The 20,097-nt window shown below is 40.6% G+C and overlaps 1 protein-coding gene across 5 annotated transcripts in view; it reads left to right on the top strand.

Annotated features, from left to right (window-relative positions):
- HERC4 (HECT and RLD domain containing E3 ubiquitin protein ligase 4) overlaps positions 1–20,097 on the top strand; it is a 36,137-nt gene that overhangs the window by 4,839 nt on the left and 11,201 nt on the right. For 3 of the 5 annotated variants that reach the window (XM_054382577.1, XM_054382579.1, XM_054382575.1), the window contains exons 3-13: positions 323–399; positions 2,592–2,813; positions 4,184–4,275; positions 6,045–6,175; positions 6,822–6,982; positions 7,339–7,415; positions 9,155–9,279; positions 9,784–9,843; positions 10,368–10,479; positions 10,794–10,983; positions 11,886–12,058. In XM_054382577.1, the coding sequence (XP_054238552.1) occupies positions 323–399; positions 2,592–2,813; positions 4,184–4,275; positions 6,045–6,175; positions 6,822–6,982; positions 7,339–7,415; positions 9,155–9,279; positions 9,784–9,843; positions 10,368–10,479; positions 10,794–10,983; positions 11,886–12,058 (1,420 nt within the window). Of the gene's footprint in view, positions 1–322; positions 400–2,591; positions 2,814–4,183; positions 4,276–6,044; positions 6,176–6,821; positions 6,987–7,338; positions 7,416–9,154; positions 9,280–9,783; positions 9,844–10,367; positions 10,480–10,793; positions 10,984–11,885; positions 12,059–20,097 lie in introns of all 5 variants that reach the window. The other 2 variants (XM_054382578.1, XM_054382576.1) reach the window with 1 other exon arrangement.

Genomic DNA, 20,097 nt, shown 5'->3' with positions numbered 1-20,097 from the left:
GTTAGAAAGTAAGACAGAAAGAACCTGTTCTTGAAAGTGTTAGAAAAGAAGCAGTCTTGATTTTGAGCAACTCGGTTTAGTGGGAGGTGTCTCTGCCTGTGGCAGGGATGTTGGGCTTAAATGATCTTTAAGGTCCGTTCCAACACAAACCAGTCTATAATTTAAGACTTTACTAAATAACTTCTCATTAAAGTTAGAATATTTAAATTAGTTTCATGTATACTTCAGCAAAAAGGATTAATCTTCTGTATGTTACACTTTGGTGTGACTTTATATTTCATAACATGACCTTAATTCTTTCTCTGTTTTCTTACCCAAATAGAAATATTAAGAGCTTATCAGAGATTCAAATTGTTCAAGTCGCCTGTGGTTATTATCACTCACTGGCACTCTCAAAAGGTAAGCCAAATTCTTCTGTAGTTGTGTGTCATTTTTTAACTGCTAATTCTAAAGTTTTCAACATCTATTTTGCCTTCTTTTCAAAAAGATTTTAATTTTTGTTAAAAAACAAAACATAATGCAGATGAGATTTCAGGTTGGTATGGAAAGTCATTTAGTGATGCATGCTTGAATTTAGAAAACAAATGTACAAATATGTTAGTCTTTTTTTTTTTCTTTTTATCATCTTGCTTTTGTGTAACTTCCATTTTTAATTCCTTTTTGTTTCTCTTTTTTTGTTTCTACTTATTTTCATCCTGTTATCAGTGCTTCACTGTTCTATTTTAGCCTATGACCTCAAGGTACTGAATGTTGCAGGCTATAACTTCCTCTGTTGCTATTCTATTGTAAAGCCTCTATTTTGTTGGTATATCTCTAGGTAAAATGTAATGTCACTTTATGACTCACATTTTGAAAGGCTTAAATGTCAGTGTTCAGAATTCTGCTGGGGCTCTAAGAACATGCTTAGCTGGCCTCACTTGAATTGAAATTTGCTGCTGATTTGGTTCATTGTGACAAAGTAGAGTTGTGGCTGCTGGACAAGCTTAGTGGGAACTTAAGTGCTCAAAACAAAAGTTCCAGAAAGACTGTAGTTCGATAGTGTTTCTTAACAATATGTGGTGAAAATAGAAACTAGGCAAGTTGTAGGGAGGGAGGTATTAGTTGTATGTTGAATAATCTTTTTTCTTTAAGGAGTTTATGCTGACTTGATTCTGTGATTTTTCATGGGTTTGTATTGAATGTTTCTGTGCCATTACACATTCCCAGGCATCTTTACTGTTATAACCTAGTGAGATTCCTTTGTTTTCAAGAGGAACAGACAGATACAAGTAATCCTTTGCCTTGGTTCAGTTTAGTAGTCGAATGTAAGTAGTATCAGAATTATGCTCTTAAGTGTTCTGTTGGTCAAAGGTGCAAAACTAAGATGAGTTTGTGGTTGAAAATTCACTCTGTTTTAAATAGTTACAAGCTTCAAGTGCAGCATTGCTGTCCTATTGCCACTTCATGGATTTGCAGCTCAATGTTTCTGTTCTTTGTGTGCACCATAGGGTGGTTCCTGTTGGGTGCCTTTATTCTGGTTATAAGAAAACCTGCAGACATACTTGCAGTGTAGCAAGTGTATGGCCTTAAAAATAGACCCACATGGGGAAGAAAATGGGAAAAACTTATTGCATCAGGCATTTTGATCCAGTGGGTTACTTCATGTGACTATGAATGGTTGGCATAGGATTACTTTTGTATTAGGGAGGTTATTTTGCATGAAAGTGGTGGTTGGTTGTTTGGGGTTTTTTTGGTGGGTTTTGTTTTGGTGTTTTGGTTGTTCTGTAATGTTCTAAATACAGTCTGAGAGACTTATTTATACCCTAGGGGCTGGGTTTTATTGTTTTTCATCTTGATAAAGCTGGTATGGGAGTGATGGAGGTAAGAGAGACATAGGAATTGCTTCTGTTTGAAGAGAACATTGCTGTTTGAAACGTGTTACAGAAGCAAAATATCTTCATGATCAGATGTTGGTCTTTAAGATAACAAATACTTTGGTAAACTGTTGATTGTTCAGTAGAACATTTTTATTTTGGAGGTAGTCTTAACATTAATTTACTCTGATTTGTAGTTCTTTAAAATGTTTTCCTTTTATAAGGCCTTGAGTGAGATTACACACTTTGTGCTTCATTGGTCATTAATACAATGTAAAATTTTAAATGTACATCACTTGTACATGAAAATTAAGCCTTTAACTGTGAAAAGCTTAAAGGAGGCTTGTGATTGGAAATTGGAAATGTTTGCGTGTCAACTTTTGCAACTTCAGCAAAATCTCTGTATAAAAACGTATGCAGGAGTGAAACTCCCCAGGGAATAGATCTTGCTTGATAATAATCCAACTCAGTTTAGCTAACACCATTTAAACAGGAATGACAAGAGCAGTTTTGAGGGTTGTGAATGTGATACACTGTCAGTCTGGTTAAATGTGTTGAATGTCTGCAAATTCCAGGAGGCTGCTTAGCTTCAGAAGTCAGTAGTTTGTATCTATGTTTAAATTAAAAAAGACTTGAAGATTAACTGTCATGTAGCTTTTCTTGCAAAAAAAGCTTTATATAATTGAACTGTGTTGATTGTATTCCTTGGTGGTTTTTTTTTTTTTTCCCTTTAAACAGGAAGCGAAGTGTTCTCCTGGGGACAAAATAAATATGGCCAGCTGGGCCTAGGTTACGAGTATAAAAAACAAAACTCGCCACATGTGATTAAATCTTTGCTGGGAATCCCTTTTGCACAGATTGCAGCAGGAGGAGCTCATAGTTTTGTACTCACACTTTCTGGAGCCATTTTTGGATGGGGACGAAACAAATTTGGGCAGCTGGGTGTTAATGATGATAATGGTAAGTAAACATTACCTCAGTAAGAGCTCATGCCAAAGGTCTAGGTTTATGAATCTGAAGACACTGATATTCCAAGAGAAGGAGAAGGCAGAATGAACCTTTGTTAAATACTGTTAGAGAGCTCTGATGTCACATTAGATTGCATAAGGAAGACAGAGGTTTTGTAGAGAAAATTCTGACCAGGGTCGTGTTGCAACTCTAGCTTGCTTGACTTGCCTTCTTTCCCTCTTCTAGATTTGTCTGTGACTTAAAATTTTCTGAATTGAGATACTATGAAGCAGCTACAGTTTGAACTGCATTTTAATTAGAGAAAATTGCTTGACAAAACCAACAGTCTGTCAGAATAATTTAGTTGCCCTTAGTAAATACATTTAAAGTGGCTTTGTTGTTGTACTGGGTATATGCCTTTCTCAGGCCACTTTTGATAATAGTTGATGGTTTTCAGCTAACCATTTCCAAAATTTCTTCTACAAGGCTGTTGGTATTCATTAATGATTTTGAGAAAGTGGTTAGGTTAGATAAAAAAATTGTTAGTTGTATTGTGTTACATGCGCACTATCCACATGCAGGGCTCTAAGATAGGAGTAGAAGTTCCTGTGGTATGCATTTAGTGTAAAACAATCCATAGCTAGTTTCATGAATTCAAAATGTTCTCATTGGCTTATGTGCTCAACACCATTGAAAGTAAGAAAAATGTATTGTAGTTACAATGCATGTCTGAACGAACACTTTAAATCTGGTCATGCTCACATAACAAAAATTACACTTTGCAGAAAAAGGTTTTCATAGGAGGCGTCAGTTGCTTCTAGATATTCTTTGTTATGTGTGTGAGTCCAGTTGTCACTTTCTAAGCCTTGATAGGGCTTCTTCCAGGCATCTTGGTGTACCTGACAGGCTGCTAGACTTTAACGTTAATATGTTCAAAAAAGGGCTTTTGTGCAGCTGCATCTGCTCTGGTGAAGGAGGGAAGTTGGATGGAACATTGTATTACATGTTTAATGACATTGAACTATGACTGACTGCCAACTGAAAGGCACAGTTTAAAAACATAACTCAGAAGAACTCTCATTGGTTTTCTCATGGCTATTGGCAGCTGTAGTGGAATGTTCCATATCTCATGATTTATATCGTGACATGATCCTATGCTAGCAAAAATGAGACATACTCCAAGGTATTGCAGTAGAGTAGCCTCTGCTTTCCTGCCATAACACTTCCATCTCAGACACAAACAGAACCACAATGATTGCATTACGCTAACATATTGAAGTGCTTGTTTGGCTGGAGCCAAAGTGGAACAGATGAGCAAAACTATTTGTTTTCTGACTTTTATTTCAAAAATAAGCCATCTACTGCTATATTAAACCTTTCAGACAGGTATGTTCCTACGCTGCTAAAGTCACTGAGAAGTCAGAAGGTCGTTCATATATGTTGTGGGGAAGATCATACTGCTGCTCTTACAAAGGTACAGTGTTTAAAGATATGTTTGTGCTTGGGTTTTTTGTTTGTTTGTTTTCAGGAGAAGAAGCTACTTGAATAGGAAATAATAAACTAAATTCTGCATAAATTTTTTTCAAAAGTTGAGGAAACACTGCAAGAATGGTTAAATATTTGAAAAAACTTAGCAAATGCAAGACATCCCTTGGTTGTTCTACATTTTTGCCGGATTTGGTGAAACAGAACATACAAAATAGAGCATTTTTGATATGACAGTGCACATTATGTTACTAAAATTATGCAGATACTAAACTTTAGTGTATCCTGAGGAGATGAGCTCTTTCTTGGCTGTAATGCCTCCGGCATTGCTGTTATCACTGATCAAACCAAGTTAATTCTGAGTCTGAATTAAATGCCTAGGGCATTGGCATGTGTGGTTGCTTAGTTTTTTTAGGAACTGCTGTTTGCTGTTGTGGTGGGTTGACCTTGCTGGGTGCCAGGTGCCCACCACAGCTGCTCTATCACTTCCCTCCTCAACTGGACAGGGAAGAGAAAATGGGTCAAGATAAGGACGAGGATATCGCTCACCACTGACATGGTCAAAATGGATTCTACTTGGGGAAAATAAGTTAGGGCAGATCCTAAGTCAGAGTAGGGTAATGAGGAATAAAACCAAATCTTAAAATGCCTTCTCAACTTTGTGGCAACTTTGTAATCTTGAAATTGATGTATTACGGAAGGTTAGGGAAATATGGAAGGTAAAGAAAACACCAAACTCTAACTGGCATTCTAAATGTTTTTATTTTTTTAATTGATGGGCATTAATTTCAAACTTGCTTTAAATCTGATGGATTTGATTAAGGCACTGAATTTACTGTCAACGTTTCTACAAATGCTTTATGTCACCTGTTTGTGTAGCTCCCTTTTTAATAGCATGATAGCCCTTGCAGAATAAGGGGCTTGATTTGTACCTTCTGCAGATAGTGCTGTGTCTGTGCTATTGTTCATCAGGACCTTCTGAAATTCAGAAAAGCCTGTCAGTGTTTGGTACCCTGGCTCAGTGAATGAGGCTGCCATTTTAATGATGATTTCCAGCAGAGGTCCGGTCAGATGGAGACTAGAATTGAAAGAAACAGCTTTACAGAATTGAAAGAAAATGTTTTTCAAAGCGTTTGAAAATTAAAAGTTTCAAAGTTATTGTAAGCTGTGTAACTTCTGAAAAGGTTTCTGATTTAACATTCTTTCATTGAAGGTTTGGATTAATCCAAAACACTTCTAAAAATAACTTGCCTTACAACAATATTGAAATTTTCTGGTTTCTTATGCTCTCAAATAATAAAACTGACTATTTCAGTCATACTCTGCATCATGTGTCTGAGGAGGGCAGCTTCCTATTTGGCGATTGCTTTAAGATTTATATCTAGAATTTAAAAGCCCAAGTGTACTTTATTTAGTAGTGTGGGTTTGTATGCTCCTGTAGTTCATCCAGAAAACTGGAAAAGCAGAATAAGGCGAATTAGTGTCTGTTGATGACAGGAATAACGTATAATAATATGGAATTCAAAGGAACGTGATGTAACACAAATAAAGTAACACTTGATAGCTGTGACGTTTTCTTAACTGGAGCTAACCTGTGACCCTTCCTTGTTTCAGGGCCCTCTTGTACATGTGTATTTTCTCTCCTTTCCCCAGAATTCCAGAATCATCAGATAAAGAGATATATTGAACCCTTATTTCTGTTAGGTTTCTTGCCTCGAGAGATACTATCATTTTAATACAAAAAATTGATTTGTTTAGGAAGGTGGGGTTTTTACATTTGGAGCTGGAGGCTATGGTCAGCTGGGTCATAACTCTACCAGCCATGAGATAAACCCAAGGAAAGTTTTTGAACTGATGGGGAGCATTGTCACACAAATCACTTGTGGCAGGTAAGATCTGTTCTATGCTAGCACTGTGAATTGTATAAGTAACTTGTATAAAACTTTATGTATATTGCGAAGTGAAATGGGGTTTTTCTTGCCTGTTGTGGGCAGAGAAGAAAAGAGGGTTTCTTCTAAAAGATATTTAGAGGCCTTACTAGGCAGCAGAATTATTTAAGAGGGAGGCACACTTTGTTATTTGGGTTAAAGAAATGCAATGTAAATCTGTCTTTCTAGCAGTTTGGTTGACTCTGTGTGGACCCTTTGTCTTCTATTAGCTTACTTAAATTCAATACTGGTTCTTCCTATAGGAGAGAGGGCATCTGGAGTTGAGAAGGGCAGAGGAGATGCAGGCAATCCGGTAGAAACTTCACATTTTTGAATGTTTAGAGATAAGCCCTAAAGGTCAGACTGTGGTTAAGCAGGGATTCAAGGCAGAACCTTGTCTCTGTTGTGTGAACTATTCTATGAAAGTGGAGTGTTCCCTGTTGGAGCATGAATTGAGTATTGCCAATGGCAGTGCATTGCCAGTAGAGAAGTGGAGTGTCTGGTACTACAGGACCTGTAACATGCTGTTTAACATGGTTCTTAGGCTAGCTTGCAGAAAGCATGTTATAATCCTTAGTGTTTTGTTCCTCAATTTTGTTTGCCCTAGGCAGCACACCACTGCGTTTGTTCCTTCCTCTGGAAGAATTTATTCTTTTGGACTCGGAGGGAATGGGCAGTTAGGTACCGGAACAACCAGTAACAGGAAAAGTCCCTTCACAGTAAAAGGAAACTGGCTTCCTTATAGTACTCAATGCCCCAAAACAACAGGTAAGTAGCATCAGGGGTATTTCCAAACAGGTGTTTTTTTGTGTGTGTGGGTGTTTTTTGGTGGTGGTTAGTTTTTTGGTTGTTTTTTTTTTTTTTTTTTTTGCTCTGCTCTTTTCCCTAAAGTCCATTTTTGCTGTAGGAAATAAATGCTTGCTTGTGTTGCTGGCTTAGGTCCATTGTAAAACTTAGACCAGTTAACCTTTACCTGAGTTAAAAGTAGTCTTAACTAGTGTATTGTAAAGACATGCTTTGTCGAGGCTGAGTAATGAAGGAGTCTTTTTCTAACTGACTGTTGGTTGCAGTGTCCTGATTGTTTCTCAAATTCACATTTTCACAGTTGCCTATTTCCCTTTCAGACAGTGAGGAGTTTTACTGTGTAAAGAGAATTTTCTCTGGTGGGGACCAAAGTTTTGCACACTACTTTTATCCACAGGTAACAAATAGACTTTAGTTCCAAAGACTGTCAAAGGTTTAATTTTTGTTTTTCTGATGCATTTTAAAAGATCTTTGTATTGAAGGTACATGTCCGTACTGAAAAGTTTATTAGAGCAATGTGGAAGCACAAAACACTGAAGGTAATTTAGCAGTTGAAGGACTGTGTTAGCTGTCGGTAAGCTCTTGAGGCTTTTTGGCATAAGAATCGGTCTGCTTAAATTCTGGGATGGAAAATAAATAGGATTTTACAGTACAAATGCCAATGGGAGTGTGCTAGAAAGGAAATGCTATTAGAGAGTGAGTTTGGAGGAAGAACCAACATGAAGGTAGGTAGAACTGTTTCAAATATCGACCAATCAATATTAGACCACAAGGATTAATGAGGCATCAAGAGTTGAGTATGTAGGGTGAAAACTAATTTGAACATGAAGAAAAGGAGATGTTAGTGGAAAAGGTTGGTCAAGAAAAATGGTTAGTTTGCAGCAGCTGTTTGCTCTCATAGCCTGCTCTGGTTGTGCAGAATCAACAATTATTTTATTTTTATGTTAAGTATCGCTCTATTTGAGAGAAGCTTGTTGAGCAGACATGAACTGGAAAAACTACTGATTGCCTAGACTCAAAACTTCTCTATTAAAACTCCTTTTTTAAAACATTCTTGTGTGCAGTTTTCGTAATTACTGAAACGGATTCTGACTAATTGAAGTGAACTGGAGACTATGAATGCAGTTATTGTGCTTTGTTCTATACAAAACATGTTAGCAGTAGATGAACTTTGCTGCTGCACAAGTATTTGTTTTAGTCCAGTAACATGTAGCAAATTCTTTCAAAGTCGTATGTGCTGCACTCCTGGGACCTGTGTCCTTCCTTGCCACTTAAAGGGTCTCAGCCAAAATCTGTGTGTTTTCTCAAGTTAGTTTTTAAGCAGCTCAGTTGTTCTCCTGAGTTGTTTAATTGTGCATTTAAATGGAACTTTGGTGGGACACAAGGAAAATTGCAAGGTGGTTCCCTGTCCTGATCCTGTAGGATGGGATCAGAAGTACTGATTTTTTGCAACAGCCAGCCATCATTATGCTGAGTCAGCTGTGCTGACTGCACCCTCAGGAGAAATATATTTCCCTTTGCTCATTCAGCCTTATTTCTGGTGGGATTTGCCATCTCTTCTGAGCCAGTGCACCTACTCAAACTGATGGTCTTGGTTCTGCTCCTTTTTACTGCTAGAAATCTTGCTGGAATTCATTTGGCATGAGCAGCACATCAAAATTCAGCTCATCTGATGATGCAGTGAATGTTCAGAGAATCATGATTTATTCCTAGAAGAGTCTGATGGAAGTGGGGTAGGACAGCAGCTGTCAAAAAAAAATGCAAAGGCTCCTTTTCTTTATGCTCAGAGTTTGACAGTGAGCTAATTGGCTCATAGGAGTTAGGGAGAAGAGATGCTTGCTACTGTTGTCTCAGTGTTCATCATATAGAAAAGTCTGTATGTGTAGGGAGTTTTCCATTAAGCAAGCTGCAGTGTGAACTAACACACTACTGTAGGTAATTGCAATGCATGCTCTGCTTTCCTACTGAATGCAGAACAGCTAGAACACAGCACATTTGCCCTTGGGTTTGTGTGGCTGTTCTAGCCTGGGTAGGCAAAGTGTCAGTCAGTGAAGCTGAGCCACAGGACCGATATTTTTCTGGAAATCGATGTTGTGTGTTGTGTGACTGATTCATTGTGTTTTCTTCACAATTTAGAACATGGTACCACCAGATGATTTCAGGTATCCTGACTTTTTGAAGCAAATCTGGACTGTGAATGAAATGTTTATTCAAAGATTGCTGAGCTTCCCTTCTGGAAGGCTTCCTGTAGAGATAGCTAAGTAAGTGATGTTGAGGAAATAAACTCTCTTTCATAATTTTACTTAAGAATTGGGCATTAATGGGGTTTTGTACATACATAGCAAAGCTGTTTTGAATTACTTTGACTGTCATGCTTGTCAGGTAACTGAGATCCTTTAGTATGTGTAATCTCTGTCAGTTTTTCTGACTGTACAAGATTAAATTATTTAGCTGCACATTGAAAAATAACCGGGGGTGAGAACAACACAAGGATTATTGCTTTTACTTTATTGAGGGAGGATGCGAAGAAAAAGATTGCAAGAGCTGTCTTAAGCGTTAGAGCTGTCTTAAGCGTTAGAGCTGTCTTAAGCGTTAGAGCTGTCTTAAGCGTTAGAGCTGTCTTAAGCGTTGCTTCTTGAATGGAGCTTGTATCTAGTGTTAGTCACATTAAACTCAGAGTTCAATCCTTTATAGCATGTAATTTATTAGGGATTAAATATGGGTTTTATTGCAAATGGTAACTTCTTTCATCTGAACAATTCCAGTGAAATCGATGGAACATTCTCCTCAGCTGGGTGCCTGAATGGGAGCTTTTTGGCCTTGAGGTAAGTGGTCAGGCTTTTAAGTAAGCGTTCCTGTAAACAGAATTAATGGTGGCTACCTTCCCAGTGTCTCATGTTTCAGCTGTAACACTTCCCAGTATTGCCTTATCTTACTACAGTAACTGCAGTTTGAAGCTGTAGCTCCTTTCCTGCCATGGTGTGTCAGCTGGCCCAAGTGCAGCATGTCTCCTGCCAGTCTTTGGGAGTTCACGCTGCCTGGCTATTACCGTGTGAGCCAGCAAAGCACATTGTTTCTCAGCCACAGGTTGTCCGTAACTCCTGGGGAATATATTGCCTAAGCTGTTTTAGATCCTGGTGTTTTTACATGATTGGCATGCAGTTAGAGAAGATTGTTGGGTGATTTTTTTGCTTAAAAGTCCCATATGAAAATGGAAGTCTGATAGTATGGTCTCTTGCATTTTAATTCCCTAGTTAACAGGGTTAAAAATTTCAACTGGTAAAAATGGTTGAGTTGCTGAGAATTCAGGATTCAGTCTTCTTACAGTATTTTTTTTTTCTTCCTGCAGCAATGATGACCATTACAAAACCAGCACTAGATTCTCAGGGGTTGATATGAATGCTGCTAGACTACTGTTTCACAAACTTATACAGCCTGACCACACTCATATAGCACAGCAGGTTTGTGATGCATGTTGTCCTTCTGTTTGGGATTCTCTCTCCGCATTACAGCTACCCAGAAATACTATTGTTATGCTTGCTGTGAGCCTTTTAATAGTTTTTTTTACTCAATAACATAACACCTTGTACTGTCATGTGACAGATATAATATCAACATATTGTATTTTAGCATTTATCATACTGTCTTTTTTCTAAATGTCTAATAGTTTAATTTAAACTCTGAATGATTGTTTTCTAGGTTAATTTTTATCTGTGAACATTTGTTTAAATTCACAATTGTATTAAAATAACCAGAATTTTATGATGTACTGTAGGTGGCAGCTAGTTTGGAAAAGAACCTTATTCCCAAATTGACCAGCTCCTTACCAGACGTCGAAGCTTTGAGACTGTATCTCACTCTACCAGAATGCCCACTGATGAGTGATCCAAACAATTTCACAACGTTAGCTATTCCTTTTGGAACAGCTATTCTGAACCTAGAAAAAGCTCCTCTGAAAGTCCTTGGTAAGAAATTGAATTCTTTACTGTTAAAACTAAGGATCTGCAGATGAAAATGTGTAGAAATTCCATCAGTGAAGGCATGGACTCAGCAACATCTGCTGTTTATTTACAGTTCTGTGGAATTCCTCAGAAAGTTAAGGGTTAACATTGCTTGATACATAGGAAAACACCTCCTCTGTTACTTCTGGATGATTGAACTGACCATCCCTACGAATTCATCTGGTATTGTCATTTTTGGACTGATTCCATTTGGGAGGAATTAAACAGTGTATCTCAGTGTATTTGATACATCTTTGCATTTCAAAGTGAAAATTATATGGTCAGACAGCTAACAAGCTCTAAGCAAGTTACAGAAGTGTTGCAGAGCAGATGTTAAATTGTCTTTGTTTTGACTGCAGCACCTGTTTAATTGAGCAGTGCACATTTTCTCCTTGACTCTAAGATCTGCTCTGCAAGATCTACTCTACTCTTGTGTTTCTCAGTAGTTTTTGGTGAGAGTAAAAAGGTTCTCTGCTGTAAAGAAAAGCAAACTGTTATTTTCCTTGAAGTGTCAATCCTTTTCCATCATGCTCCATTGCTCTCAGAACATGGAGATTTTCAGGGTTGGAGCCATCTGCTTTTATGTCAGATGCTACTTTGTGATACTGTTGGGTTCTCTGGCTGGACAGCCTTAATGCAAAGAATTTGTGTGTAATGAGAAGAGTGTTTGAATAGAGGTTTCATTATTTGGACAAAGAGTAGTTTGTTGTTTTAAAAGTCTGCACCACTCTTGCTGTACTAAACTTTTTATTGAAAGTCTTCAGTAAGTGATTGTACTTTTTAGCAAAATGTGGGGTTTAGTTAAAAGGGTAATGTAGTGTAATGTGGTGGTGGCAAGTACTAAGCTTGTGTTCATCTGTTGACAGAAAACTGGTGGTCCGTACTTGAACCTCCATTGTTCCTCAAGATAGTGGAACTCTACAAGGATGTTGTAGTCCACCTTTTGAAGTTGTGCAAGATTGGGGTTCCGGCTTCTGAGAGAAGAATCCTTACCAATTTTCTACAGACGGCTTTCAGAGTTCTGGAGATACTGCATCGAGTATGTATTTGTCATTCATAACCCATTACTTTATCTCATTGGCTCTGACGGCTTCTGTGTGCTGTGTAGAACAGGTACTCCTTAAGGTGCTGGTCAAGTACCATGTATGTACAATCTAGCAAAATGGGCAGAGATACCCGAATTGGACATTTGTGTGTATCCACTCGATGCTGTGCTCTTTAGCCCAGTTTTTTACAAGATTGTTTTTGAAATGAGTTCTGTTGTCTGACTCAATTCTCTCTGGAGTTCCATGTCTCCACAGGATTTGTCTTTCCAGACCCCCCCACCAACAAGTAACCAGGCTAGCCCAGTCTGGAAGCAAATGAAGGCTGTATTTACAAGCAGAGAAATGCAATGAATATGTACAAATATACAAAATTCACAACATTTACAAATATATGCAATCAACAGAAAAGCACAACCGATCTCCCTTTGCTTCCCCCCCAAGGGGACCCTCCCAAAGGGGCCTCCCTCTCCCAGGAGCTTCCCCCTCAGACCCCTCTAGGACAGAAAGCAGAGTTAGTTAGAGCAGAAAGTTGTTAACTTAGCTGCCAAGGTCAGTGTGTGTTATCTTCAGCCAGAAGAGAAGAAGAAGAAAACAGCAGCCAGTCAGCCCAGCAACTGCCCCCACTGCTGAACGCAGAATGTGCAGAATGCCTACTTTGTTTTGGGTAGTAGTTCTTAAACATTTCTATCTATCCAATGGAAGTGTTTAGAACAACCAGTATTTTGCTTTCTTACACCCAATAGTGACTTATTTACACTCTTTCACTTTCTCTGCTCTGAACTTTGCAAGGAAAAATTAAAAAGACAGTTTCAAACCATCACAGTGTGCTATATGGAAAAGCCCATCTCCCCAGAGTCTCAGAAGGAACGGAAAAGGTTGTGTTGTGGAAGTTGAAGTTTGTGTGCTGTGGCTTGATTCTTTATAGAGACTATCAAATTAAAGCTGAGAGTAAGGCTGTTCAGTAACTGTCTTCTGTTGGAAGCACAAGATGTCCATTGCAGATTCCCCTATGGAAAGCTGCTGGCATATAATAATTTTTTTGCTGCTTTTAGCATTTCTGTCACTTCTCAGGCTTGCAGTAGGTGTGAATCTTAACAGCTGAAGTTGGTCTTAAAAATCTTAAAACCTTGTGGGTGATTGTAGAATTGTAACATGGCTCTCCTAAGGTTTTTGAAACCAAACTTTGACTAATAGGTAGCTGCATTGTAGAAATAGTTAAATTTGTACTTACCTTGCTGCTTAACTACTTATATTGGTATTGTCTTTAATAATAAGATGGTAGGGACTAAGGTAAGAGCTAAAAATGAGGTGATGTGTTGGGTGTTTCATGGATTTAGTATCTGGTGGTTAGAAGGGGGAAAAGGGGAAGATGGGTGGGATGGTTGAGAAAAGTAGGCTTAGATAATCTGGTTATAAAGACAGAATTGGGGATCTTGCTAGTTTGGTAGTTAATGTTGCTTAACAGTCCTTGGGAAAGAAGTATGTTAAGAAAGTGTGGATTCTTCTGCATTCAAATTGCTCTGTAGAGACAAGCTTTTGTGTAAAGATGTTTTTCCATGACTCTTTTTTTTTCTAAACATAATTTTTTAAAATAGAAGCTGTTCCTCTGGTCCCAGGTAATAGCGTTCATGCTGTAACTAAGACTAGAGTTCTTGAATCATAGTTCTTAAACTTGTACAGATACAGGAACAAGTCCCGCTGTTTACATGACTGCAGATTCATCAGGGTTCCTGTGAGATCACTGATGTTTCAGAGTGGCAGCACTGCATTGTGTGATTCTCCGTGCTCAGTTCATCTTAGTTTTCTTTGCAACTTTGATGGGATTGTGTCTAATCTCTGTATCCATGTCTTCACCATTGTGTCGGTGTGAGCTGAAATTCCCCCCCCACCGACAATAACCAGGCTAGCCCAGTCTGGAAGCAAATGAAAAGCTGTATTTACAAGCAGAGTCTAAAATCTACAATGAAATGCAATGAATATATACAAATATACAAAATTCACGACATTCACAAATATATACAATCAGCAGAAAAAGCACAACCGATCTCCCTTTGCTTCCCCCCAGGGGGACCCTCCCAAAGGGGCCTCCCTCTCCCAGGAGCTTCCCCCCCAGACCCCCCTGGACAGAGAAGCAGAGTTAGTTAAGCAGAAAGTTGTTAACTTAGCTGCCAAGGTCAGTGTGTTATCTTCAGCCAGAAGAGAAGAAGAAACAGCAGCCAGACAGCCCAGCAACTGCCCCCACTGCCGAACGCAGAATATGCAGAGTGCCTACTTTGTTTTGGGTAATAGTTCTTAAACATTTCTATCTATCCAATGGAAGTGTTTAGAACAATCGTTATTTTGCTTTCTTACACCCAATAGTGACTTATTTACATTCTTTCACTTTCTCTGTTCTGAACTTTGCAAGGAAAAATTAAAAAGACAGTTTCAAACCATCACAGTCCACCCCTTCTAAACAATTCCATTGGCTGCTACTATCATTTATCTAATCTAAAATAATATCTACAACAATAGGTGAATAAAGACCATAGTCCATTCCGGCTATTTCAGATGTAGATGATTCAAAAGAGTCAAATCACAGGAAAAACAGCAAACAGCTTGTTTCCTCACAGATGGAGCGAAGGAAGGAATAGGGACTCTCAGGCGACTCAGGGCTCTCAGGGTTCGTGCACCGTAGATCTCATGAACTCTCCTCTTGGGCGCGATGCTGTATCTGCGCAACACTCTGAATTTAACCTCTCTCAGCCAAAGTTAGATTTCTTTGTGGAATACACTGAATTTCACCATTTTCTTGCATCACCCAATAGGTGTGACCAGGACCTTCAGCAGAAACCACCCCTCGGTTAGGTTTGGCCTCTCCTGAAGGAGAAAATACCCAAACAGTTTTGCCTAACACATTCTTTTCTCTGATAACAGGAACTCTATCACCTTCCTCCTTTCACAACAAATCTGATTGGGCAGGTCCAGCTCGATTCACTGAACCTCTACTATTCACTAACCAGGTCGCTTGTGCTAAATGTTTCTCCCAGTTTTTTAAAGATCCACCCCCCATGGCTTTGAGAGTGGTTTTCAGCAAACCGTTGTAGCGTTCGATCTTCCCTGCAGCTGGTGCATAGTAGGGAATGTGGAATATCCACTCGATGCCGTGCTCTTTGGCCCAGTTTTTTACAAGATTGTTCTTGAAATGAGTTCCGTTGTCCGACTCAATCCTCTCTGGAGTTCCGTGTCTCCACAGGATTTGTCTCTCCAGGCCAAGAATGGTGTTACGTGCAGTTGCATGAGGAACTGGATAAGTTTCCAGCCATCCAGTGCTTGCCTCTACCACAGTCAGCACATACTGCTTACCAGATCGAGAACGAGGTAGAGTGATGTAGTCAATCTGCCAGGCTTCACCATACTTGTACTTGGACCATCGGTCACCATACCACAAGGGCTTGATCCGCTTTGCCTGCTTAATAGCAGCACAAATGTCACAGTCATGGATGACTTGTGTGATAGCATCCATGGAAATGTCAATGGATCTGTCACGAGCCCATCGGTAGGTTGCATCTCTGCCTTGATGTCCTGACGAGTCATGGGCCCACCGGGCTAAGAACAGCTCACCTCGGTGTTTCCAGTCAAGATCAGGATCAGGATCAGAGTTTGTGTCCACCTGGGAAACTCTTGCAGCTAGATCTGCCTGATGGTTGTGTTGTTGTTCCTCAGTAGCTTTGCTCTTAGGAATGTGAGCATCGATGTGTCTCACTTTCACTGGGATTCTCTCAATGCGAGCAGCAATGTCTTGCCACAGATCTGCAGCCCAGATAGGCTTTCCTTTCCTCTGCCAGCCATTCTTCTTCCAGTCTTTCAGCCAACCCCACAAGGCATTGGCTACCATCCACGAGTCGGTGTAGAGATAAAGCTTTGGCCATCTCTCATGTTCAGCTATGTTAAGAGCTAGCTGGACAGCTTTTACCTCTGCAAATTGACTGGATTCTCCTTCTCCATCTCTCGCTTCTGCAACTCTGCACGTTGGGCTCCACACTGCAGATTTCCATCTCCGCTTGTTCCCAACCAGATGACAGGAACCGTCTGTGAACAAAGCATATCTCTTTTCATCATCAGACAGATCACTGTAAGGAGGAGCTTCCTCTGCACGAGCTACTCTCTCCTCTGGAGGTTTAGCACAGCTTGTGCCTTCTGGCCAGTTTGTGATCACCTCCACCAAACCAGGCCTTTCGAGATTTCCCATTCGAGCTCTCTGTGTTATCAGAGCCATCCACTTAGACCAGGTAGCATCTGTTGCATGATGTGGTGAAGAACCTTTGCCTTTGAACATCCAATTCAGAACTGGCAATCTAGGAGCTAGAAGAAGTTGTGACTCAGTTCCAATCACTTCAGAAGCAGCTTTCACTCCTTCATAAGCAGCTAAAATCTCTTTCTCTGTTGGAGTGTAGTTTGCCTCTGAGCCTCTGTAGCCACGACCCCAGAAACCAAGAGGACGTCCTCGTGTCTCCCCTGGAGCTCTTTGCCATAAGCACCAGGTTGGGCCATTGTCACTGGCGGCCGTGTACAGAATGTTCTTAATGTCTGGACCAGTTCGGACAGGTCCCAGACCCATCGCTTGGACTACCTCTCGCTTGATCTGGTCAAAGGCTGCTTGTTGCTCAGGACCCCATTGGAAACTGTTTCTCTTTCGAGTCACATCATATAGAGGTTTCACAATCTGACTGTATCCAGGAATGTGCAGTCTCCAAAATCCCACTATGCCTAAGAAACGCAGAGTTTCTTTCTTGTTGATGGGATTTGCCATGGTGGAGACTCTGTTTATCACATCCATTGGGATGTGACGGCGACCGTTTTGCCACCGCACTCCCAGAAACTGGATTTCTCTGGCAGGTCCTTTCACCTTGTCTCGCTTGATAGCGAAACCAGCTTGCAAGAGAATGTCAAGGATTTTGTTACCTTTCTCGAAGACTTCTTCAGCAGTCTCACCCCAGACGATGATGTCATCGATGAACTGAATGTGTTCTGGAGCTCCACCTTTCTCCAAAGCATCATGGATCACTGCATGGCAGATGGTTGAACTGTGAATCCACCCCTGGGGCAAACGATTGAATGTGTACTGAATGCCTCTCCAGGTGAAAGCAAACTGAGGCCTGCATTCCTCTGCTATGGGAATAGAGAAGAAAGCATTAGCAATGTCTATAGTAGCATACCATTTGGCCTGCTTGGATTCCAGCTCATATTGGAGTTCCATCATGTCTGGTACAGCTGCACTCATGGGTGGAGTTACTTCATTCAAGGCACGGAAATCAACTGTCAGACGCCAGTCTCCATTCTGCTTTCTCACAGGCCAGATTGGACTGTTGAAAGGTGAATGAGTTTTGCTCATGACCTTCTGACTCTCCAGCTGACGAATCAAGTTTTGAATGGGCACCAAAGAGTCACGGTTGGTTCTGTATTGTCTGTGATGCACAGTTTGAGAAGCAACCGGCAGCTTTACATCCTCTATCTCATGTTGTCCCACAACTGCAGATTCATCTGAAAGCTCAGGTCTAATGGACAACTTCAATTTTCCTCCATCAGTTTCTACAGTTGCTATTCCAAAAGCCCATTTGTAACCCTTAGGGTCTTTAAAACGCCCTTCTCTCAGAAAGTCAATTCCCAAAATACAAGGTGCATTAGGACCTGTTACAATAGTATGTTTCTTCCACTGCTTCCCAGTTAAACTTATATCAACCTCTATCTTAAACAATTCTTGAGATCCACCAGTGACTCCCTGAATAGTTATAGATTCTCCCCCTTGATAATTTGATGGTATTATGGTGCACTGAGCTCCTGTGTCAACCAAGGCCCTGTACTTCTGAAATTTTGAAGTGCCAGGCCACTGGATGTACACATCCCAATAGATTCTGTTATCTCCATTATCCCTTACCTCCCCCTGGCGGAAGGCAGGGCACCCCTAATGGTGGGGATTACCTCCACATGTACAGCTGGCACAACGTCCAGCACCAGAATTAGGATCACTGTTGGAGCTATCAGAGTTGTTCTGGGAAACTGAGGAAGCGACAGCTACCCTCCTGGTATTGCAACCTCGGGATCTGCCCCTCTGCAGCTCCCGTAACCTCTTGAAAAGATCAGAAGTTGGTTGACCATCCCATCTGTTCATGTTCTCACCAAACTGATCACGCAGAGTTATCCAGATACTGCCACGTGATTGCCTCTGCTGTCTGTTTTGGTTTGACCTGTTCTGGAATGGCCTTCTTGGAGCACGTCTGTTTCTGACAGCTGAAACTTGTATCCATCTGGAGGAAGAGGAATCAGAATCATCCCCCTTCATCAAGTTGGATATGGAGGTTTTAAATTCCTCCTTCAGCTCTTTCATGCAATTCTTCATTTCTCCAGACAAAGTTTCAATGGCTGAAACCAAAGAAGTACGTGCAAGACTATCCTCCAACTGCCTCATTTGGTCAGTGAAATGGCCAACAGTAGGAGGTGCTCCACCGTAATTTCTTGCCACAATCCTGCTTGCCAGAATAGTAGCATAATTAGGAGGAGCAAGCTTAATGAGCTTTTTGGCAAGGCCTGTTCCAACAGGAATTCCATCAGGATTCAGAGTCTTATGATCTCCATACATTACTTCTCTCACAGCAAACTCTCTCAGACGCTTGATTCCCTCAGCTATTGTGGTCCAAGGCTTAGGGTTCCATGGTAAATCATCTCTGCTGGGGTACCTCAGTGAGACTGCCAGTAGGAGGCGTGCCCACAGAGAAACTTTACCAATGCACTTGCCTAGGTGCCTGTCTATGCCTGTATCCTTTGAGAGCATCCCCAACTGAGAGGCCGACTTGTCACCTACCACCAATGCTGGGGCTCCCATATCAAAACACCTGGCTAGCCAAGACAGGACTGGCTCATTATCTCCTCTGATGTAATCCTTCCTCACATGTCTAATTTCCTGTCTGGGTGCATTAGCTGACTGTATGTCATCCTCATCATCATCATCATCATCCTGAGGTCGCTGTCCCCATAATCCTATTTTAATCCTCCATTGAATTTCTTTGAGTTCAGAGGCTCTGCCAGCAGTTGCTAATCTACAGGGTCTACATCCTGACCTACATCTCCATCATCCATGTGGGGTCTCAAGAGGTCTACCAGAGTTTTAAGGCTAACCCTCTCTTCCTCATCAGAAGGATCTTTCTTAACAGAGGGACCCTGAGTAGAAGGACCCTCATCTCCATCTGCACCATCTCCTGCAGCATCTGCATCTCCTCCTGCAGCTCCTTTACGCTTTCTGCTTACAGTGGCCACCAAATTTACTGGCTTGGTTTTCACATTCACAGCAGAGTTGGAAGAGCAAGTAGCCTTATGTCTTTCTTGACACAGTGCTATCAGTAGCCATATGATTATTCCAAGAAGCAACAAAATTAAGGCAAGCACAAGATATCTAGGGTACCACTGGTTCCAAAGACCCTCTGTAGTTGTAAGAGGAGTAACAAACTCAAATGTGTCTGCTAGCAGATCCATAGTTGAGTTACCATAGCTTCTTAGCCCAGTAAGACCACAACAGAATTCACCAACATTCAGTAACTTGTTCTTAACCCAAAGAAACGACTTATATGCCACATATCTCACAATCTTGTCTATCATACAAGAAATGGCCCATCTGTAAACAATCGCACCGATAATAGATGAAATAGAATGACTCAGAATCCAAAACAGCTTCATTTTGCTTCCTAATCTGAGCAGAAATAAATCACAAGCAATCGAGCCCCGAGTTGGAGCGCCAAAAATAAAAAGTGTGTCGGTGTGAGCTGAAATTCCCCCCCACCGACAATAACCAGGCTAGCTCAGTCTGGAAGCAAATGAAAAGCTGTATTTACAAGCAGAGTCTAAAATCTACAATGAAATGCAATGAATATGTACAAATATACAAAATTCACGACATTCACAAATATATACAATCAGCAGAAAAAGCACAACCGATCTCCCTTTGCTTCCCCCCAAGGGGACCCTCCCAAAGGGGCCTCCCTCTCCCAGGAGCTTCCCC

The sequence above is a fragment of the Indicator indicator genome, chromosome 7 (assembly GCF_027791375.1).
Source record: "Indicator indicator isolate 239-I01 chromosome 7, UM_Iind_1.1, whole genome shotgun sequence".
Lineage (NCBI taxonomy): Eukaryota > Metazoa > Chordata > Aves > Piciformes > Indicatoridae > Indicator > Indicator indicator.
Note: the sequence above shows the minus strand (reverse complement) of the source record. Positions and strands in the feature narration are given on the sequence as shown.